This window comes from Hypanus sabinus, chromosome 2 (genome assembly GCF_030144855.1).
Source record: "Hypanus sabinus isolate sHypSab1 chromosome 2, sHypSab1.hap1, whole genome shotgun sequence".
Taxonomy (NCBI): domain Eukaryota; kingdom Metazoa; phylum Chordata; class Chondrichthyes; order Myliobatiformes; family Dasyatidae; genus Hypanus; species Hypanus sabinus.
Window position 1 is genome coordinate 117668442 of NC_082707.1, and position 25152 is coordinate 117693593.

General features: G+C 36.7%; 1 protein-coding gene across 4 annotated transcripts in view; it reads left to right on the forward strand.

Annotated features, from left to right (window-relative positions):
- LOC132382642 (regulator of microtubule dynamics protein 3-like) overlaps positions 1-25152 on the forward strand; it is a 272971-nt gene that overhangs the window by 183620 nt on the left and 64199 nt on the right. For all 4 annotated transcript variants that reach the window (XR_009508440.1, XM_059953066.1, XM_059953078.1 and 1 more), the window contains one exon: positions 15376-15451. Coding sequence is in view for 3 of the 4 variants with exons in the window: in XM_059953066.1 (XP_059809049.1) it covers positions 15376-15451 (76 nt within the window). In the remaining variant the exon portion in view is untranslated. The remainder of the gene's footprint in view (positions 1-15375; positions 15452-25152) is intronic.

The window sequence follows — 25152 nt, forward strand, 5'->3', positions numbered from 1 at the left end:
GAGAGGGTGCAGGAGAGAACCAGGATTCTGCCTTGTTTAGAGGGCATGTGCCATAATGAGAGGTTAGACAAACTTGGATTTGACCAAGTTTCCATTCGCACTGCTCTCCACTCTCTCCTAACCTCACCATCTCAAACCCAAAATAAGGGGGGTACTGCAGTTGTCTGGTGAACTAACATCTACCTTGCTGAAGCCACGCGACAACTAACAGACACCTCCTCTTATCTGTCTCTTGAACAGGACACCACTAAGGAGCACTAGACTATTGTCTCACACACCATCACCAACCTCATTAACTTTGGTGATCTCCCATCCACCGCCACCAACCTCATAGTTCCCTCACCCACACCTCCTGTTTCAACCTCCTACCATAGATCCACAAACCTGCTTGTCTAGGTAGACCCATTGTTTCTGCTCCACCAAACTTGTATCTGCATACTTCAACTAGTTTTATCCCCCGGTTCAGATTCTTCCTACCTACATCTGTGACACTTCACACACTCTTGATCTTTTCGATGATCTTTTCCGTTTCCTGGCCCCGATCATCTTATTTCGCTCTGGATATCCAGTCCCTATACACCTTTATTCCCCACCAGGAAGGCCTCAAAGCCCTCTGCTTCTTTCTGGACACCAGACCCAAACAGTTCCCCTTCACCGCCCTCCTCTGTCTGGTGGAACTGGTCCTCACTCTCAATAATTTCTCCTTCAGCTCCTCCCACTTTCTTTAAATCAACGCTGTAGTCTTGGGCACTTGCATAGGTCCTAGCTATGTTTGTCTTTTTAGTGGCTACATGGTACAGTCTATATTCGAAGCCTACACTGGTATCACTCCCCAACTTTTCCTGCACTACATCAGCAACTGCATTGGTGCTCCTTCCTGCACCCATGCTAAACTCATTGACTTCATCAACTTTTCCTCCTATTTCCACCCTGCCTTCAATTTTACCTGGTCCCTCCCCATTCTTATTTCTTATTTCTCTATTTCTGGAGACAGCTTATCTACTGATGTCTTTTATAAACCCACTGACTCTCACAGCTACCTGGACTATACTTCTTCCCACCCTGTTTCTTGTACAAATGCCAACCCCTTCTCTCAATTCCTTTGTCTCCACTGCATCTGCTCTCAGGACGAGGCTTTTCAAGTCGTCAGCTTCCACATCCAGCACATAATTATGCAATCTCCAATGGGATCCCACCACCAAGCATGTTTTCCTCCACCCCCCACTTTCTGCTTTCTGCAGTGATCTACATGACTCACTTGTCCAACTGTCCCTCCCCTCTTGGCAGTTATTCTTGCGGAACAAGTGCTACATCTGCCCCTACACTTCCTTCCTCACTACTATTCAGATCCCAAACAGGCCTTCCAGGTGAGGGGACACGTCACCTCTGAGTCTGTTGGGTCATCTATTGTATCCGGTGCTCCCGGTGTGGCCTCCTGTCTATCAGTGCAACTTGACGTAGATTTGGAGACTGCTTCGCTGAGCACCTATGCTTCATCTGCCAGAAAAAGTGGGATCTCCCAGTGGCCATCCATTTTAATTCCACTTCCCTTTCCCATTCCGACATAACAGTCTAAGGCCTCCTCTACTGTCACGATGAGGCCACACTCAGGTAGGAGGAGGAACACGTTATATTCCTTATGGGAGGTCTCCAACCTGATGGCATGAACATTGATTTCTCAAACTTCCATTAATGGCTCCTCCCCCCCACCATTCTCCATTTCCATTTCCCTCCCTCACATTACCTCTTTATCTGCCCATCTCCTCCCTCTGGTGTTCCTCTCCCTTCCCTTTCTTCTATGGCCTTTTGTCCTCTCCTATCAAATTCCCCCTCTCCAGCCCCTTATCTCTTTCACCAGTCAACTTCCCAGCTCTTTACTTTACCCCTCCCGGTTTCACCTAACACCTTCAACTTGTATTTCTTCCTTGCCTCCTCCCATCTTCTTACTCTGACTTCTCATCTTCTTTTCTCCAGTTCTGATGAAGGGTCTTGGTCCAAACTGTTAACTGTTTACTCTTTTCCATAGATGCTGCCTGGCCTGCTGAGTTTCATCAGCATTTTGCGTGTGTTGCACAAACTTGGATTGTTCTCTTTGGAGCAGTGGAGGCTCTGGGAGATCTGACAGAGATTATGAGAGGCATAAATAAAGTAGGCAGGGAGTATCTTTTTCCCAGGGTAGAAATGTCTAATACCAGAGAGCATGCATTTAAGGTGAGAGGGGTTAGATTCAAAGGAGATATGAGGAGTAAGTTTTTTTACTTGGAGAGTGGTGGATGCCTGGAATACATTCCCTGATATGGTGGTAAACACAAATACATTAGACACTTTTAAGAGACATTTAGACAAGCACATGAATGTGAAGAAGATGGAAGAATATGGACAATGTGTAGGAAGGATGGATTAGTTTTTTGGGGAGTAGTGTTGATTCATTTTCATGCTGGTTTGGCATAAGAAGTACATGAATGGCATACATCATTACACCACCATGTCATGTGTGAGTGCCTCAATAAAGCAGAACTAAGTAGACACATATCCCTGGACTCCTGTGTGTTTCTCTTAATTAATTTCTGGAGTTACAAAACATAACTCTTATCTATTTGAGCAAATATTTTCAAGAATTTCCTCAACTGAGAGATTAGTGAATGTAGAGTTTCCTCACATTTGACAGCATTACATTACATCTCATGTCCAAGTCAGGAATCAACACTCGCTATCCAACTACAAAAATTAAAAATGCATGAGATAGGGCAGCAGGAGGTACAAATTGATGTTAAAATACTTCAATAACTCATTGCATTGGCTGATGACTGTGCAGTTCTTTCACATTGCTCTCCTTCACTTTTTGTTTTCTCTTCCTTTATTGTGTGTAACTGTATTTGAGTTCCTATGCTTCACAAGATTTAATTTGACTCATGTAACTCTTATGTTTGTGTTGTCACACTAATTGTTTAGTCATCACAAAAGTTTTAGATTTGTACTAGCACTAAGCCTGTGAATTATAAATTAGATGTCAAACATTTGTGGAACAAGTTGATGTTATAGTTAACAATGGATTAGTAACCAAGTATAAATAAAGAATGTGAGTTGAAACTGTTTGAGAGTTTGGGTTTAACAAATTTGGTAATAGCCTTCAATGATAAATCTATCATATGTTTATAATCTATTTTTCAGTCCACTCCTACATGAACATTTAACGGCACTCCTGAGCGCCTAGCACATTAATTTAGTTAGAATGTCTTTTATCACCTCCTCCGTAAAATTTTATAGATTAAGTAATAAATGCCACCTTAATCATAAACATAGAATATTTGAGAATGAAGAATAAGTACACTGAATGAAAACAGTACTGTGTATGACAATGCCACATAAACAGAACTAATCACAATTCAGCCCAGGCACATGCCTAGGAATTTAAATTGGACTGTTTTTGAAGAGGCAAGTTAGATGCCTTTTTTATATCTATAAGTGCATATATACACTTCCTCAAAGCTTAGTAATTATTGTCATTCTTTGGAGTTGCCCCTTTCCCACATTCCTGGTTGCTGTGAGTAATAAAAGAGGAAGGTAGTTAGATTTATACCAAACTCTAGAGCATGTGCATATAAAAAATTCTAGAGCAGGGAATTTGTGATTTATATTGGACTCTATCCTCCACCCCTTAAGGCACTATCTGAAGAAATGGCATTATCCCTCATGTCAATACATGCTTATGAAGAGTAATAAAATTATATTGTCAAAGTAATATTTCATTGTTGTTTGATTAACCTTGCAATGTGTAAAATTGTTGCTACGTTTTCCAATAGTACCACAGAAACAATAATACAAATATCATTGTTAGTATTTTGTAATGTCCTGAGATTAGAAAAGGCACCATAAAAGTACAAGTTCTTCCTTTTAAAATAATGTTCAGCTTTGTCCAGTTCTCATGAGTGGATATGGATTCACAATGCATTTGCAATATAAATGCATCAGCATTGGCATTGTTCCATTTCAGTGAGAATGCTTTTGCTGTCAAAATATCATTAATAGCTAGTAGTTTAGTGTAGGCATGTTGCCATTCTCATTTCAAACAATTATAGTCAAATAGATTCTTTGAACCCTCAGTGTATTGTTTCATTCCTGTAGTGTAATTACATCTTTGATCAAAACTGTTATTTGGGAGCGACACAGAGAAGCAAATTTTCAGCCAAGTCATGGAAGAGGCTAGAACTATAGAGTACGCAAATTCAAATATTCTGATATATATTGACAATGTCTTTAAAGTGTTAAAAGAAAAAAACTTATATTTAGCGCATTTCAGGTCTCTTAAGAACATCTTAGAGTGCTTTAACTTCACATCCAATTAAGTTTACTTGAGAAATAGTACTCTTGTAATGATAGAACTTCAACAGCTAATTTATGCACAATTATTTCCCATATGATAACAATCAGATGGGCTGATATTTTAACTATGACTTTAAGGGAAATATCACTATAGTACTTATTGTTGAACCAATCCTATTGGGCATTATAAAACTGCTTGAAAAGGCAATAGATAATTTAACATCTTTGCCAAATGATGATGTCCCGGAAAATACGGTGCTAACTCAGCACACGAAAATTGCTGTAGGAACTCAGCAAGTATCATATATCAGGCAGCATCCAGGAGATCCTGCCTTTAGCAGCAGACATTTCAGTCTGACTTTCCATTCCCATTCTGACATGTCTGTCCACGGCCTCTTCTTAGTACTATGATGAAGCGAAACTCAGGTTGGAGGAGCAACACCTAATATTACATCTGAATAGCCTCCAACCTGATGACATGAAAAGTGATGTTTCTTACTTCCAGTAATTGCTCCCCTCTCCCTTTTTCCATTTTTTTCCATTCCCTTTCTCTTCTCGCCCCTCCTCTTCTCACCTTCCCACCACCAACACCTGGTTTCCCTCCTCCTTCCTTTTCTTCCAATGTTCTCAGCTCTCTCCTATTAAATTTCTTCTTCAGTCCTTCACCCCTTCTACCTATCCTGTCCCAGCTTCTTGCTTCATCACCCCCCTCTCCCAACTTGGTCTTACCTATCACATGCCAGCTTGCAATCCTTCCCCTCCCCTACCCTCTTGTTTTGGCATCTGTCCCCGTACTTTCCAGTCTTGATGAAATGGTCTCAGCCCAAAGCATTGAGTGTTTATTGCCTTCCATAGATGCTGACTGACTGGGTGAGTTTGTCCAGCATTTTATTTTTGCTCAAGATTTGCAGCATCTGCAGAATCTCTTGTGTTTATAGTGCTTACTCACTACTCTATGTGCTAGGGTGGAAGATTGTCCTTGGGATTTTGGAGGAGCATTGAATGCTGAACAGTACAATTCAAGCCAAGTACTGCCTACTTGGGGCAGAATATCTGATGGAAATACTAGGTCAGTATATTTCTAGCTTAGTGAGGTCATGAAGGTGCTGGACATCAACACTGAACTTGCATCTGACCGTACCAGGTGAAGAAGCACCCTGAAACTACAGCTTAAGTTAGACAAGAAAGAATTTCTGAAAGTTTGAAGAAGGCAAACAGGCCCTTGGAAAGGAACACTGCATCTCCAGTAGAGCTGAGGTGACCTATAAATGCTATCTTTGCAATAGAGACTGCCACTCTCACTTTGGTTTTGGCAGCTACAAATGGTGCTGCACCAACAACATGGATAGCTAGGACACAACATCCATGGTGGGCCTCGATCAACAGAGGGCCATACAAGTCAGGTAGAAAACAGTGCCTTGTCTAATGTTAGTGAATGAAATGAGCGTGTTAAGTATGTTGTAGTGGAGGAACTTTGGTGAAGTGGGGAGAACTTTGCCATTAGTTTCAGATTTTTAATAGAAAAGGAAAGATTCTGTTGAAGACATTGAAGCTTTAACCTGTTTCTTTCTTGATCCTGCCTGATATTCTGAGTATTTCCTACATATTCTTTTATTGAAGAAAAATCAAATGTTAAAAATGTAGCAGAGTTTATTTTAGGGACTAAACAAAGAATCTGGTCCAGCTGGATGGCAATCAAAAACTGTCAGGAAAAAAAACGATAAGTGAACTATGTGAGGACCTCAAAGAGCAGTGAGAGTTCAGTTACCAACAGGTGGTGGGATGGGGGGGGGGGGTAAGGGAGTATGATGTGAAACATCTCCAAACCTAAAATTGTCTGGATATCTAATGGTGGAAAAATTAAAAATTAAACATCACAATTATGTTAACTGTGAGGTATATTAAAGACATGGGATATAATCTGGATATAAAAGTACAGAGAGAAAAAGGAAATAAAAGATAAAATAAATGTGGGAATATATCAATCAGTTACCTAAAGAGGAAAACAAAAATATGTTATTAATTTATAGAAGGAAGTAGTTTGAAGTCAATTAGAGACCAATAAGGAGAAGACCTTGTGGTACTGAACTTGGCCGTTATTCTAAATATTTATACAATAATCTGCCATCACTAAATACACTGCAGTGCCTGATAAAAGAAGGCTTAGCAGAAAGCTGGAAAGAATGAAAATAGAATAGGAAGATTTCTTAAAAGATATTGATAATGTTCAAAGGAAAGACATTTCCCTCTGTTTGCGATGCATCCTAAGGAATGAAAGTGCCAAAACTCCTGTCACAATCTTCTAAATCTTAGATGTTCAATTGAAGCCAGTGAACTGAAACAACCAATAATGTGTGCATTTAAAATATGCAGATTAAATTGTGTAGTTACAGGTAGTTTAGTGTCTGTGGCAGTAAAACTTTCAGAAGCAATAATCTGGACAATATTAATTGGTATTTGGTAAAATAAAAAGTTTAATTAAAGTCTGAAAATCAAATAAAGAAAATGATGAAAACACTCAGCAAGCTAGACCATCATCTTAGGAAGAAAACAAGAGTTACTTTTATGGTTGAAAACTCTTAAGAACTGGGGAAAAACGGCAATTAATTTCAAGTTGCAGAAATACTGAGGGAGGAGTTGATAGAACAAAGAGAACATCTCTGATAGATGGAGGTCAGGGTTATTGTTGTAAAATGTTGCAGATAATATGGTTTAGTTAATAGATTAATGAAGAAAATTATACGAACAACAGCAAAGAACTTAAACTCTGAAATACCCAACAGGTCTGTCCATCCAAATTATGGATTGATGACCTTGAACAGAGCTCTTGCATGGACAGGCAGTGACAGAAGATTGTTAAATAATCCATGTTATGTGAAAAAAATGAGGATAACTGTAATGTTATGTGAGGTGCACAATCAGATTTCCTTGGGTATTTAGAATCAGTGAATATATAAGTCTTTGAAATTTTTAGGACATTGGGCAAAGCTGCTGAAATGCTTTAAAGGTCTTCCACTTTATAAATAGAAGCATGGAGTATAAAAGCAAGAGCAGTCTCCTCTACAGCTCACTTGCTAACGCTGGTCATCTAATATGAATAAACCTGGCCATAACATTTTGTACAGTGATGTGCAACATAATGACTGGGGAGGGAGGATTAACAAACTAAATGACTTCTGAGTGCCATATATATGGAAACATGTTAACTTTATTTAATGAGATGGTGATACTTTCAATCACTTGCATAGACAAAAATTACAAGAATTTCTTAATATTTCTGTTCCCATTATTGCCAAGTGTCAAAACACCAATAATAATTTCCTTATTTAAAATGCAGGGAATGAAGATATGGTTTTCTATTTGATAACACTGCTGACAATAACGCTCTTAAAATTCAGTACTCAACTATATTTTAGCATCTTACTTACTGGGTGTTCTATCTAACACTACCAGAACACTAGTTTTTATGCACCCATTAAGACAACAGGACATCAGTTCCTGAACTCTTTAACACTTGGAACCAGATCCTACATTCCTTCTCAATCTAGGGTCTTGGTTGTCATGTTGCCTATAATATCCTTCAAGGCCACATTTCCTGAGTTGCACTCCATCTGCCAGAACAAGCGGGATTACCCAGCGGCCACCCATTTTAATTCCATTTCCCATTCCCATTATGGTATGTTTTTTTAAAAAGTGGGGGGGCAGGTGGTGTGTGTGTGTGCGTGCATGCCCTTAACTCCTGGTGGAGTAGTCGGGGCGCCATCATGATAAGCTTTTTGCACCGATCTTTTTTGGTGATTGCTCATCGTTTGGCTTGTCTTGGGCATCTGAAACCTGGTGAAACCCATCCCTCTCCAGGTATACCTAGAATTAGTTGAGTATGAGATCTTAAGTGACCATAAGAAGCAATATCCAACTTCACAATTTATTTTTTGAGATATTTTCACATTATAATTGCATTATGGCGACCCACTTCCTAGCGCACTCGAACCGGTTCACAAATAGCCAGCGCTCCGGCTCAAAGGCCAGTCCCAAAAGGGCGCCAGGTCTGCTTCTCCAACAAAGGGAAAAGCCTGCGCGGGATTGTGAGTACGTGCCCCCTACAGCATCCACGCCCGGGGAGGGCGGGATCAGGGAGGCTTTAAAGCAAGGCTGTGAAGTTCGAATAAAATCTTCTTCAACTGCAGTTTACCGACTCCGTGGTGTTATTTTAGCACTGCGTGTAGCACACCGCTACAGCATGCTATTTACATGTATATTGACTTTCCACATTTCTATCTACCTGAACTTGCTTTGCTTAACATTAATGTAGTTAAAATTGTTCTTAAATATCGCATGTCATATCATTTGTTTCAAACATATTTACTTTAATCTTATCCCACACCTCACGGCAAGAATTGTAGTCACTATTGGTAATAGAGGTGGCCTGAGAAGCTTTTTCCTCAAGGCTGTTTATTGACCACCTGCCCACACCAGAGAGTTTAGGATAGCATGGCTTGAAGGGTCAGAATGTTGAATTTCCATCGTGAATGTTTGGCAAAAGAACAGAAAAGTGAAACTAATCAGAACTCCTTCCAAAAATATAGCACAAACTGAATGAGCCAAATGACCTTTTGTACTCAGATTTATTTCTATAAAACATAAATATGCTGCATTTCTACCACTTAAAAAATATAACATTGTTATTATCTATCCTTCTGTATGCATTAGTAGCATTACTGGCAAGCATTTCATTCTCATCTAGTCTCATCAAAAAATATCAGTGCTATTTCTAGCATCTTATTGTGTACAAGATGATTGATAGTTGCACCTACTATATGTAATAGTTATTACACTTCAAGATTTTTGTGAGGTATTAAAGAATTATTTTAAAATACTGATTCATTTTCATTGAGTAATTACCTGGTTACTAAAGGTTAATGAAAATCAATCTCATTTTCATGCAAAGCAAGTTCATTTTCTAAAAGCCTTATCTTCCCCCTTTGTGATTGTTGGCGATCTATTCTGGTAGCTCCTGTATCACAAAGAAACACAAGTTGTTGAATAAAAGAAGCATGATGTTTACCTTGGAAGAGAATTTCACTACCATATTAGAGGTGCAAGTCTATGGAGAGCAATATTTCTTGGACTTGGGCAGCCAGTGGTATGCTAAAATGTGATCAGAACCAGTATGAAGGAAGTCAGCCCAAGTGCAAGCCTCAGAATTTGGTAAAGTACATGGTACTGTAGGTTCCAGCTTTATAATCCAACAGACAGAGTGGCTCCTGCCTCCTTTCCTACCCCCAATATCCCCTCCTCCAATTAACTCTATGGCAAAGGAAGTCATGCTAAAACTCCCTTCCCAGTTCTTTCATACTTTTTCCGATTTCTTTGTCTTTTCAAAGAAATGCAAAGGTAATTTCAGTTTCAGGAAAAGGGAATACATGATCAATTGTAGAACAAAAGTATCAGAGTAAGAAGATTACTACTGACATGATGCCAAACTCTACTTAAATGCTTTCAGTTGATTAGGGTTTTAGCTCTGCCTTTTAAATGATAAGTACCATGAGTTATGTTCCGGTTGTTTAAGTTCAAAGTAAATTTATTGACAAAGTATGTATATGTTATTGATACAACTGGTTTAACAGTATTTATTTATTTTCTGTTCTAATCTTGTAACTTGTCACTATTTTGAAAGCTTGTTTGGCACTCTATATATATCTTTGTGGAGTTAATTGTACACAAACTTATATGGTATATTTATATACACAGTGCATGCACCCCTTTACATATATTCATATATTTAGTCTTCCATCTATATTTGATATCTTATTATTCATGTGTGCTGTCTCTCAAATTACTAGCCAATTTTCTATCATAAGATGTACCTTTGAATGTGGATGCACATTTGTTTAAAATATACATAATGAGAATCTGTTAATTCTGATTTGCTCTTGAAGCTAAGCTTTAACCAGAGTCCAACAGAAAATGAAAGATGCTGCCATGTTTTACACTAGCATGGATAACTTACTCAGATTCACTTTGTTTCCAATTGAGCATCATGATCCATGGAACTATCTTGCAGTTGATCATTTATATCTATAAGTTATGGTTCCCATTCAAAAGGAAATCACAGTTACAGATTCTTTTGAAGTCAATATGAGATGATGTTGGATGCCCTCAAAATGCACAAGGAGATTTATTGGAGTGATTCACTGGTGTGCATAAAGAAGTTTTATTTGAAATGATGAGACATTTTATGGACTCAGGAAAAAAAATCACTTAGCAACCTTTTCCCTGACCAGGCTCTCAGGGTCATGAACTAAATTCCAGTCCATTTCTATGGTTACCTATTTTATTAATGACCACATGTCTGATTTTATTGCCACTACTATACCTCATGAGGTTTCCCAACAAGATTAATTCAAGATAGTTATTGTGTCTGGTTTACATCAATATGCAAGACAGTAGGCAAAAAATAAAGAATCGGGTTGTGTTTTTTCATCCAATAGCTTCAGTAAAAATCTACTGAAGAAACTCAACAAGTTGAGCTGCATCTGTTGGAGTGGATGGGATCTTTAATATTTCAGGACAGCTTCTTTGAACACATGATTTTATTTTATTTTCCAAAACTAATTTCCATTAATGTTGATCCAAATAGCTAAGCAGATTTGTTCTTAATGGTATGCAGTATTTAAGAATAGTGTTAATGAAATATTTGCACTTCTCAAACCCATCATAAATCCATGTTAGGTAGAAAAGCTACTGGTGATTAACATTCAGAAGAGCAGTTCCAGCATTAATACTTCTATGCTATTGGTTCTATGGGTTGAATCAAAGACATCTCTCCACAATCTGTGTTCTATTTAGAAAGTTTAAAGATTCCATGAGTGCATTAAGCCCTTCGAATTGCCCTTGCCATCTGTTGTAATCTACTGACAGATTGAACTAATCATAAAAATTAGGTTTTCTTGGGATTGTTGTATAGTAGCACAGCTAGTAGAGCTGCTGCTTCATAGCTCCAGTAGCCCAGGTTTGAATCTGACTCAGTGCTGACTGTGTCCACCTTCACTCTGTGATTATAAGGGTTTCAGATTTAATTATCACATGTACATTGAAATATGTGTTGAGGGCAGCCCACAAGTGTCGCACACATCCCTCCAAGTGGTCTAGTTTCTTCTGCGGTCTAAAGACATGAAAGTTGACAGGTAAATTGCCCAGCTGTAAATTGTTCTAAGTATGTGGATAAGTGATGAAATACAAGCTAATCTTACTCTAATATGACTACCAGAACTGCCATGATGCCAATTCTGCTCATTAATATCAAGACAGATTGTACTCATATAGCGGTGAAATAATCGATTAAATATTTGAGTAAAATCTTACTATACTGTAGCCCCTATACATTGCAACATGCAAGTCGTATGTTAGCAGATCTTTTTATGTTATGTACTTCCAGTAAATGAGTTTACAGTAAAGCTTTGATAATCCCTCATCTAAAATGAGAGTGGCATAGTTTAGCATCTATCTAACTTATGTGTATGGAGAATGAACTGGTAGTCCACAGTATAAATGGGGTCTGGACGATGGGCCAATTGTGATGCTGGAGTTGGAGTTAGGGTCTAGGACAAAGTTAATATTTATAGAAAATGCAAGTAAAACAGGGTTTGGCAGAGGATTTTATATTATGCTTAATGCCATTAAGGTCTTTAGTAATGCTGAGCTGATGTACTAGCTAATGATGACTTTAAGATATAGGGTCTGGAATCAAATATGCTTTGTGACTCCATGGGAGCCTTCTATGAAAAGTCACTGCTTTTAATAAGTAAATACAGAACATTATGACTGTGAATCTGGTGTTTAATTTACAAATTTTGTGCTTCGTGTCAATAACTAAATATCTTTCCTTAAAATTATTTTGTATGTACAACAAAATCAATAGTTAGAATATGCAAATGAAATTGTTAAGACTGGTGAATCTCCAGTATGTTTTCTCAGTTAATGAGTTTGAAGGAAAGCTTGGGTATTTAATGTCCAAACTGATCTACTCTTTTTATTACCTGCTACTAACATGTGTTCTTGAAATATTGAAAATGAAAAATAAAATGCATCTTGAAAATGCCAAGATATGTTTAGTAGTATCATTGTGAAGTGATCAAACTAAAATTGAAATCATCATTTACCATATTTGAGTAAATAAAATGATATGGTATTAATGAATTCAATGTAAAAACAATATCATAAACAAAAAGTATTTTTCCTTTCAACCTCTGAACTTCATCCACCAGGGATAGTATCCTTAGAGAATGTATCTTGTTAAGCATACACCTCAATGCTCTTGTCCTTCATCCAACATTACTTACAAGAAAAGTGTAAATAAATTTTAAATGGAATTGAAGAAGGCTGAATTTTGAAAATGGCTATTTAAATTCAAAGTAATTTTAGATTCCAAAATGTTGTTAACACATGACTAAAATATTAAACATTGGGTCACTTTATTGGAAAGCACTTGGCAGAATGTTGTGTCACAGTAATCTGTATGGTTCAATGAACTAAGAATATTCTAATAAATAATTTTGCATTATGGATGAATTCCTCTAGCGATTCTTATGTTCTGATATTAGAAAACAGAATTTAATAATTTTGATAACTTCTACCATCAATCTTCCTCAGTCTGTACTTGTTTTTTCTATGTTTAAAGTTTGTGACCTTTATTTCATAGCTAGTGAACATCATTATCCCTCCCACTTGGGTTCCTCCAGGTGGAAATGTTGTGTTTATTGTTTTAGGTTGTAGTGATTACATACAGAGCTCTGACATTCCATTTAGAACATTTCTAATATCCATATAACCAAACATAGTTTATCTCCTGATACCAGTGGAATTACGAGTAGATTTTGTACTGATGTTGTCTATTATCAGATTAAAAATGGATAAATAATGGTGTAGGATGCATGGTACTGTAGCAGCTATAGTCACATTTTAGTACCCCATTAACTGAGAGTAAATTCCAGTCACTGCCTGTAAGGAGATTGTATAATTTCTCCATGAACACATGGGGAGTAAGCTGGTGTTGGGAGAAAGCTATGTTGGTGCCAGAAGCATAGCAATAGTTGTGGGCTACCCCCAACACATCTTTGGACATCATTGGCCATTGATGCAAACAACACATTTCACTCATGTTTTGACGTGCATGTGATAAATAAAGCTAATCTTTATTTTTATGTAATATCTGCATTGAAAATTTTGGAAATAAGCAGAGCAAGGAGAAATTTGAATTAAGCAGCTTTGTATTAAGAATGAACAGTTAGTGGATGTCATTTCATTTTACAACGACTATTTCTGAAAATTGCACATTAATAATAAAGCTAATAAAACACTCAAATTTCTGTACTATTCTACTTTTATCTTTAGATGCCATAACTTTATCTGATCATTTTGAAGTGTCTATGTAGTTTGCAGTGTTCAAAAATGTCATACATTATGCTGAACAATAAAAAGTAATACATTTTTGATAAGACGTTTAAAGAATTTGGACCAGGTAGTGGCAAAATAATTTTCTACTCAGATTATAACTTCCCTTAACATCTGATTACATATTAGTCGCACAACATCACACTAATGATATATTGTATTACAAGGAACTTAGCAGAGCTTCTATAGTGTTCATCATTAACCCAATTAATTATCATCCTATTATGTATAACTTTAAGTAATCATTTCTTTATAAAAACAGTATTGCTGATCACCTGATTATCAATTTTAAAAGTAATTTGGTACCTCCCAAATATCTTGAAATAAATGTGAGATTTTGTGAAGTTAGCTTTAGTTTCAGCCAGTTTTCGGTGATCAGCCTCATTTGTACTTTGGCATAATTATAATTTTTGGTTAATGTCTGTTCTCACAATAAGTTGTTGCAAATGTAACTTAACTGACTATTAACTATTTCACTTTTATCACTTTACAAAATTATAATGAGAGATTCTGTTTCTTGTGTTAAGCAAAGCTTGATATGTTGGTATGGCAACTATGCCTGTAGCTTATGTTCTTAACATGAATAAATAGCTGTTCAATATCCCTTCTCTAGATCTGTGGATTATATTTATTCAGACAACATGTAATGGTTTGAACTTTAAGAAACCAAATACATTGCTAGTACCTTTTTTTTTAAGAGTAAACTTTGCTCCTTTTCCTGAAGATATATTTCCAAGCTTGTTTTCTATTACTCCCAGAATATGTGAACTTGTGTCAAGTTTCTAACTGGGAAAATTCTGGAAAATCAACTTGTCAAATGTTGCAAAGGCTGACAGGTTAAGTCCATGCCTGAGAGTTTGTTATTCCTTTCATTCCCAAAATATTACACAGATGTGAAATTACAGAGATTATGAGAAAGTAGGTGGCAAAACAAGCTGCTCTGCAATATATTTCAAAAGACACTTTATACTCTATGAAATAGAGGTGAAAGAACATTTTAACTATAGTGGTTCTAATTATTTTGTACTGATTCCAATCAGCTCACTGCAAAATAAACAATGGAAGTTTTATTGATTGTGCAAAGGAATGCAAAAATGTTTCTAGATGGGGCAACAAGCTAAGAGCAAAATTAGAAAACATTAAAACTTATAATATAGGAAGAGAACATATGGCATACCTCACGAGACACAGAGAATAAAAAATGTTAGAAAGCTGGATGACATCCATCTTGATAATGAGAAATAATTCTAAAATATTAATTCATATGTTTTATAACTCACTAATATTTCAGCAGCTTGAATTGAAAGTTGATATTATAATTCTAAGAAAGTTGGACCTGTGTTGTGTAAAATAATAGATCATGTTGTAGAAATTCAGGATACTGGAGCGGCGAGCTCTAATGAATCAAGTGGCTGCCTCTCATCCTAAGTCAAATTTGAAGTCCTGGTTTACTATAAAAATAGACAAAACTTATTTCTTCTTCTGGACAGGGTCTTGTGTTTACTTAGCAACCTCTGCAAATGTGCATGTTATAATCCTCTATCAAGGTCATGTTTGGATAGCTTTTCAGTACGTATGATGTGGTTCTTTGCATTTCAGGTATGCTATTATATCTGGCCAACAGGCTGACCATGATACTACCCAGAATCGAATCAAGGCCGGATATACTTTCAAGGTAGGGCAAGTTATAACAGATGTTTTGCCCACAATGAGAATGTGATGTTTTTAGAGTAGTAACAATGGTTTGCAAAACTAATTTCTGCCTTTTGACAGTACAGTAAACATCCTTGGCAGACAGCAAACAAAATTCATATGTTACTGCTGGATTTTATGCTGTCCAAAGACATCATGAAGAGAGTAAAGTAGGTGAGGATTGCTGAACTGAATGCCAGAAGCTATTCTTAATAATATTGCAGAGATATAATGTCAAGAACTTTGCCATGGAAGATTCTAGATCTTAAGCCAGTACACCATATTTATGCCAGGAGCTATTGCAGCTGTTCTTGAAAACTATTTTAATCCAAAAATATTACATGAGATATTAGAAAAAGTTCCAAACACATGATGCCTTTATGTGGCCAACCTTATTGCAGCTGATTACCAAAGTTCATTTGGAGCATTTACTTTCAATCAATTGGCCGTGGTTATTCAGTTGTACCACAAATCATCTGGAGCAATCGCTGTGCTTCCAGGGACTATAGCTGCTCCTGAAACATAATGAAGCTAGTCTTTTAGAATAGAAGTCATTGCTTACTATTTCTCATTTGATAGTAATGTGTTGTTATACTACTTCATCAATATGCAATGGCAATCTTATGACATCACCTCCGTCATACACACTCAGTTAATTTATTATATCCTGTTTGCAGTGCAGTTTGTTTTGTATATCTTTTAAATTCACAGCATGTCCACTTCCAGGTAAGGCAACCCACCTTTCTGAAGGACTGCAATCAGTTCTTGGCTCAGCGATGAAGAAAGATTGGTGACATACCTCCAAGTCATTGTAGGAGAACTCAGAGATTATAGTAGTCCCTTGTTCAGTCTGCCGTTGCATTTTTAATGTAAAGGTTAAAGACTTGACTAATGCTCTAGCAGGAGTTTCTTCTATTCATTCTATGTGAGGCAACAATTGTGTGTCAATGGTAGAGGAGTGGTTGTTTAAGGTGGTGGATGGCTACCAATGAGTGCACAATGTCAAGTATCTCAGCTGCATGCATCTGTATTACATCACATTACTTGTGGGAATCAAGTAAAGTACTGCATTTTCAGAATATCATATTTCGAAATGCTCCAGCACAGTGTTTGAATTTCTGGTCATTGAAGATCCACAGAATTTCTTAGGTGAATCAATACAAGCAAGTGCCACTAAAAGTCAAAGAGAGATGAATAATCCCTCTTAATGTCCTTGCTTATGACCAATGTAGCATAACTGTAGTGAAAAAGGCCAAATCTTGAGGTAATGCTTGTTGTAAATTAAAATAGAGATCACTTCAGTAATGGCTTAGCAGTTTCTTACTTGGAGCAAATCAGAAGGAATCAAAGCAGTCCCTTTGAATATTAACTACACTAGCTGTAGATTATTCAGTTGGTCTGAGTTTCAATCTAATCTAAATTGGTTATAGGTAGCGATTTACTTAATGGGGAAATAATGATAACTTCTGAGGAATTTTGAAAAATTATTCCGGTTAATTGGAACAGATCGGGACCAGTACATTTTGGCCTAATTAAGCGGCTGCCCTGATTAGTTAAAGTTTCATGGAAGTAATCAAAAAGGTATATAAAAAAGACAAACTACCATTTAAAAGAGTAACAAATTATGTATTTCAATAAAATACAGAACAAATTAGAGCTCTACAAATGCTATTACAGTGCTAAAAAAGTTGTGTATTAGTTCTTAATAATTATTGATGGAGGAACTTGGTATACGCTGCTGTGTATGAGTGTCCAGAGAGGGGTTGCAGCTCCAATGAAAGGGCTTGTCGTGTTGATTCTTGGGTAGTTCACTCACATTTGGTTCCACTGGACACTCACCTCTCAACTGTGGCTCCAAGTAGCTATTTGCATGCAACAACAGCCACACCCCAGTACACCGCTTTGACAGCTGGGCTAAATCAGGTGAGGATAGCCGGCAGGCATCATACCCCAGTCAAATAGGGACATTTCAAGTAAAGTCAGCTCCGATGGACAGAGGAGATCAATAGTGAGTTCCAACAACCAAGAAGGCGATGACAGTGAAACCTGTGCATGGAGAGTGAAGGGCATGATAAGCACAGAAGAAGTCATGGTTATCCAGTGCAACCATGGAAGACTCCAGTTTGTGGTGACAACTCATACTACTGGACCAAGACTTCCAAGGTTGAGAGAGTAGAATTTTCCCAGTGCAATGGCTTTTTCACTTTGAAAACTCTCCAGCACAGGTTTCACTGTCAACGTTGGATATGACAGACAACCAACATACTGCTGTGCCTTTTAAAAACCAACAGGAGGCTTCTTTAAAAAAAAACAAAAGGAGAGAAAAGATGAAATATGTAGGTAAGCTAGCCAATAATGTAAACGAGAATAGCAAATTTTTTTCAGATATATAAAGAATAAAAGAGAGGCAAGAATGGGTATTGGACCATTGGAAAATGACACCAAAGAGACAGTAATGGGGGACAAAGAAATAGTGGACAAACTTAAGTATTTTGCATCAGTCTTCTCTGTAAAAGACACTAGCACTATGACAGAAATTCATGCGAATCAGGGGCACATGTGAGTCTAATTGCTATTACTAAGGAACAGGTGCTTGGGAAGCTAAAAGATCTGAAGGTAGGACTCTCAAGATGGTGCTCATGGGGTGAAGCTGAATTAGGCTTGGCTCCAATCACCCCATAACTGACTTATTTATACCTACACTAAAGGGATTGATATTTAAGATATAAAAGAGCCTATTTTTTTCAATGAATCCTGGTCCGGATGGTTATAATGCAGAATTTTAAAAATCTTTTTCTTCTTTACTCTCTCCTTGGTTGTGTAAAATTTTTAAGGACGCATTAACTGTAGGTAAATTACCACAATCTTTTTATGACACCTCCATTTCTTTAATTCTTAAAGACCCTATTGAATGTGCATCATATCGGCCTATATCTTTGCTGAATGTGGATTCCAAGATTTTTACCAAAATTTTGGCCACTAGATTGGAAAATATACTACCTTAAATCATTTCTGAGGACCAGACCAGATTTATTAAAAATCATTATTCATCTTTTAACATTAGAAAATTAATTAATATAGCTTCATCTAGAATCACTGAATGTGTCATTTCCTTAGATGCTGAAAAAACGTTTGGCAGAATTGAATGGCCATATTTATTTAATACGCTTCAGAATTTTAACTTTACCCCGACGTTAATATCATGGATTAAATTAATATATTATAAGCCTTTGGCTTTGGTTCTTACCAATAATCAAAGATCTCCCTTTTTTCAGCTGTCTTGTGGCACGAGGCAAGGCTGTCCTTTAAGTCCTCTACTATTTGACATTGCTTTGGAACCCTTAGCCATTGCTATTCATGATTCACTGAACATTTTTGGTATTACCTGTGGGGAAGGGACATACGAACTATCACTATATGCTGATGATTTGTTACTATATATCTCTGATCCTGAGAGATCTATTCCTGTTATTTTATCTTTGCTTGCTCAGTTTAGTAGTTTTTCTGGCTCTAAACTAAATTTTAATAAGAGGAAATTATCCCCATTAAATACGCATTCCAATCTATAAACATCTACCATTTGAAGTAGTTACAGATAACTTTACTTATTTGGGTATTAAAATTACCAAGAAACAAGGATTTATTTAAAGTTAACTTTTTACCTTTAATTGACCAAATTAAGCAACTTGTTACTAGATGGGCCCCATTGTCTTTGTCATTGGTTGGTCAAGTCAATGCTATTAAGAAGATAGTTTTACCTAAATTTTTATACTTATTTCAAGCATTACCAATTTTTATTCCTATATCTTTCTTTGATATTATTGACTCCAAAATACGCTGGTATGAATGGCAGAATAAAAATCCTAGATTAAGTAAAAAAAATACTTACAGAAGCCTAAGAAGGAAGGTGGTTTGGCTTTGCCAAACCTAAGATTTTACTACTAGGCAGTTAACATCCGATATTTAATATTTTGGACACAGGGATCGGTGGCAATACAAAGCCCACAATCGGTAAGTTTGGAGTGTAAATCTGTACAAGGCTTTTCATTGTTCTCTATCTTAGGATCTTCGCTTCCCTTTGTCCTATCTAAACTGAATAAACAAATGACTACCCTATAGTTAAATATACATTACAAATATGGTTTCTTTTTTGTGTAATTAATTTTTTTATTGAAGTTCATCATCAAAAAACATTTCCATAAGATGTATTTCAGACATTGTACATATAATCATATATATTACAAATCTCCACAAAGTATTTATTTGAGGTATACACTTATAGAAAAGAGTGGAAAGAAAATACAAGCAAAAGGAAAGAGCTATGTACAAGTAGGGAGTGATTTTTTTTACAACAGATTCATTGATTTGTGAGAATAAAATCAGGCCTATGAGGCATTATGTAGTTAAACCATTTTTCCCAGTATGAATCAAATTGTTCTAGCTTATGATTAACAGATGCTGTTATCTTCTCCATTTTGTAAATGTCCATTGTAATTTCCATCCATGTATTTAAAGTTGGGCTCTCCTGTGATAACCATTTCCTAGTAAGAGTCTTTTTACCAGCGATGAACAGTATGTTCATTAAATATTTATCTCTTTTCAACCATTCTTGAGGTATATATCCAAAATATATGGTCTTACTCTCTAAGGGTATTTCATATTTAAAGATGTCTTGTAGGGCATTGTGTATCCCCCTCCAATAGTTTTTGATAACAGGGCAGTCCCAAAAAATATGATAATGATTTGCATTTTGATTTCCACAATTTCTCCAGCAAACGGAGGTTACGATCATAATGGAATTTCTGAGAGGGTGTAATAAAATATCTTATCAAGTTTTTCCATCCAAACTCCCTCCATTTCTGTGAACTGGTACACTTCCATTGATACCTCCATATTGTTGTCCATTCTTCCTCAGATATAATTATCCTTTCTTCCTTCTCCCACTTTGTTTTAATGTATGAAGTCGAATGTGTTTTAAGATTTGACAACCCCTTATATATGCTTGAAATGATTCTACTACCATTATCTGAATTATATGCTTTTCTAAAGAGCTCTATCAAGCATGTACTTGCCTTGGTTACATTTTTAAGTGTCTGATTAACATATTGTCACATCTGTAAATACCGATAAAAATCTTGCTTTTCTAATAAGTGTTTCTGTTTAAGCATTTCAAAACTGAATAGTGTTCCTTCTTTCATTATGTTGCAAAGAACTGTTATTCCTTTAGCTGTCCAGTCCTTAAATCTAGCATCCAATTTATTTGGTGTAAAATCCGAATCATATGCGCACCATTTAAGAATTGCAATGTCTCCCTCTAGATGATACTCTTTTATAGTAGTTTTCCATATTTTAAGAGTCAATTTCACCCATGGGTTATCAATAGTATTTATGTACATTTGCAGGTTGTTATCAGCCAAAATTGCTTGTATGGGAATGGGAAGTACCAGCTCCTTAATGTTTCTCCATTGAGCGTCATATGATGGGTTGCACCAACATATCACAGCTCTCAACTGTGCTGCAAAATAATAATCTCTAAGAGAAGGGAGGCCCCATCCCCCCTTTTCCTTTGCTAATTGCAAAGTTTTGAGACGAACTCTAGGCCTTTTACCCTGCCAAATATACCTTGATAGCATCTTGTTCCATTCATTGAATTGATTTTGATTAATCTCTATTGGTAGGGTCTGAAAGAGATATAACAGTCTGGGCAGTATATTCATTTTAATAGACTCAATCCTTGAACTGAGACTGAAAAATGGAATCAGGTTCCATCTTGCCACATCTTCCTTTTTTTTATATAAAGGCTGATAATTACATTCTGATAATTTTGCCTAATCTTTTGGCATAATGATGCCCAAATATTTGAAAGACTCTGTGTGCCATGCCCAGGTGTATTGATTTTCAATTTCTATTGGTGGACTATAGTAATATGAACATAATTGGGCTTTATCCATGTTGATCTTGTATCCTGATAATTGACCATATTGTTCAAAGGATCGCATCAATTTAGGTAAAGAGTATGTTGGTTGCCCTAGATAGATCAAAATGTCATCCGCATAACAAGCCAATTTATGCTCTGTCCCTTTAATAGTAATTCCCCTGATATCTTCATTTTGTCTGATGTATTGAGCTAATGGTTCCAGATATAATGCGAAGAGTAGTGGTGACCAGGCACAACCCTGTCTCATGCCCCTTTGTAGGGTAAGACTATTTGATAAATATCCATTGATTTTAATCCTAGCAATAGGATTGTCATATAGTGTCTGTATAAGTTTTAATAATTATGTCTTGGAAACCAAATCTATGTAAAACTCTGTAAAGAAAATTCCAATTAACCGAATCAAATGCTTTTTCAGCATCCATGCTTATCACTATTGCTTCGATTTTATTTTTTTGTATATGATCCGTAAAGTGAAGTGTCCTTCGTATATTGTCTTGTGTCTGGCATTGTCGTGTCTGATCATTACGTATCAGTATGGGTAGAAACTCCTCTAATTGTTTGGCCATGATGGAGGTAAATAATCTATAATCTACATTAAGAACGGATATTGGTCTAAATGACCCACATTCCATTTCACCCTTGCCTTCTTTCGGTATAGCTGAGATTATCGCTTCCTTCCAACTGGGTGGCATTTCTGCCTTTTTTAGAGCCCAGTTCAGTGTGGGGAGTAAAACAGGAATTAACTCATTTTTAAATTCTTTGTACCACTCTGCCATATACCTATCTGATCCTGGTGACTTGCTTAATTTAAGCCTACTAATTGCAGCTTTTAATTCAACTTCAGTTATGTCAGCAGTCATCGTTCTCTTTTGCTTTTCGCTTAAAGTGGGTAACTCTAGAGAATTCAAGAAGGTGTCAATTTGGGTTATGCTTCCCCCTGGAACTTTGGAATACAGAGTTTTGTAAAACACTTCAAAAGCTTCTTGAATTTCACTTAGCTTATTTTTTATCATTTTCGTTCTTGGGTCCCTAATTCTATGAATTGAATTTTCTGCTATCTTTTTTTTCAGTTTTCGTGACAGTATTTTCATAAATTTCTATCCACTTTCATAAAGTCTCTGTTTCAGAAACATTAAGTTTTTCCTGATTTCTTGTGTAGCCAAACTATTCATTTTATTCCTAATTCTTTTAATTTCCCCTAATGTATCCTGTGCCAAATTCAATTTGTGTTTTTTCTCTAGTTCCTTCAGCCTATTTTGTAATTCCTCTAATGTTTTATTCCTTATTTTTTTCTTATATGAAGATATCGTTATAATTTTCCATCTTAAGACCGCCTTCAGAGTATCCCATAAAATGGGAGGTGAAACCTCTCCATTATCATTAAATTCTAAGTAGAGACCAATTTCTTTTTTAATTTGTTCCTTAAAGTACGGATCATTGAGTAGACTTGAATTTAGTTTCCAAATAGTATTCTTTGGTTGTAGGTCAAGATCAACAGATAAATATATAGGTGCATGGTCACTTACATTTATTGTCCCAATTCCACATGTGTTTATTTTGTCTTTGTCTTTTCCAAATGTTATGAAATAGTCTATTCTTGTATATACAGAATGGAGAGCAGAATAATGAGTGTAATCCCTTCTGTCAGAGAAGAGGTCCCTCCATATATCAACATCCTCAAAAAGTGTATTAACTTACTTATATAAAGATTTGTTTCATAGGTTTTTCTATTGGAAGAGTCTAAGTTCGGTTGTAATTGTAAATTTAAGTCTCCCCCACATATCAAGAGACCTTCTATTTCCATTACCATAAAATCAGTAATTTTCTGAAAGAAACCAATATAACTTCCTGGGGGTGAGCATATATTCAATTGAGTAACTGAATTACCATCTATATTCCCCCTTACTAGAATATATCTGCCCTCTTTATCTCCCATTTCGAATACTTTTTCAAAATTTAGCTTACTTGAGATAAGATTAGCAACTCCTCTCCTATGTCCTGATTTATATGAGCAGAAAGACAAATTAGTGAAGGCCATTCTCTTTAGTTTTTTATGCTCATTATCACATAAATGAGTTTCCTGTAAATATACTACATGGGCTTGTTCTTTTTTCATTTTGGATAGAATTCTCTTACGTTTGATTGGATTTAATAGCCCATTGACATTAAAAGAAATGAATTTTACCTTGTCCTTAGCCATCTGTATTTATCTGTCAATGTATCATTTGTTATTACAAAGTATCAATGTATTAGAATAAAACTTGATCAATCTACTCCCTGAACAAATAAGAACCAAGAAACGCAAATAATAACAAAAATGGCAACAAACATGTGATTCCAAGGCTGAGGTCTCTGGTAGATGACCCTGCGTTGAGCTAGAGGAAATGTCTAGCTGTGGGGGATAACCCCTCCTACTTGTGAGTTGAGGGCCCCCATTGCAGTATTCATAAAAGTCAGTGAACAAATCCATTACACAGAAAAGATTTCCCTGTGTACTCCTCTTACATATACAGATATATATATATATATATATATACACACACGCACACCCACACTCAATACATACGTACACATATATGCACACATGTATATATATTCTCATTTTGGTGGGGAAAAAGGAGTAAGTGAATGAATAAAGAATAACAACTAAGTAATATAAAATCCACATTATAATAAGTATTTCTCGAGATAGGTATATCACCGTGTACTTTTGCTTCCGTTTAGTTTCTCAACATTTTTAAAGTTAGCCAAACCTTATGGCTCTTCTGAAGGGGGTGAGGTCTGTCTTTGGGAAACTCCCAGTCTCTTCCTGATATATTTCTCTCGGCCTCCTCCCGTCTCCTGCCTTCTCCATTCTCGCACTATTTCCCAAGCAAAGCGGGATAATTCCTTAGCCAGGCTTTCCCACGTTTTGGTCACGCTGACGGGCAACCCTCTGGCCTTCATGTCTGTAGTTGCCTCTTCCACTGTCTGGTACAACCATGTCCTGTTGTCATAAAACACTGAAAGTTTAGCAGGGTACGGAGTTTGAAATCTAATCTTTTTTTACTTTAGTACTCGCTTTACTTCAGAGTATTCTTTGCATTTCTGCAGGACTGCGGGGGGGGTAATCTTGGTCGAAATATATTAATTTATTGTTGAAAAACACTCTCTTCTTACCCCAGGCCCTTCGTAGAATCTCCACCTTGGCGCTGTACCAAAGGAATTTAATTATTATTGAGCATGGCTTTCTATCCGGGTAGGTTTAGGGATGAGCGCACGATGGGCTCTTTCGACTTCCAGCTCCATAGCCGAGGGAAGATCTAGCGCGTTCTGCAGTAACTTCCCGAAAAACTTCGTCATAAACAAGCCCTCCGCTCCTTCGGGAACGTTATAGATTCTGATATTTTTCTGCCGTGATCTTCCCTCCAGGTCAAGCAGTTTACCTTCTTGGTGATGTAATATTTTTATTGTATTACTCAGTATCCATTCCACGTTTTGAACGCGATCTTCCACCTTCTCAATTTGAGTCTCGGCCACCGCTATTTTTTGATTGACACTGGCGAGCTCTGATTTAATATCACGGAGCTGCTGCTCTATTTCTTTCTGGAACTCCCTTATCTCTTTCAGGATTTCAAACATATTTGCTGCTTCACCTGAACGAGGCCCAGCATCTGCCTCGCTAGCTCGCGGTCGGGTAGGAGAGCCGCTTGCTGCACTCCTCTCGGCTGCAGGCTCCACAGTGTCGCTTTTTAAATTTCCATTCT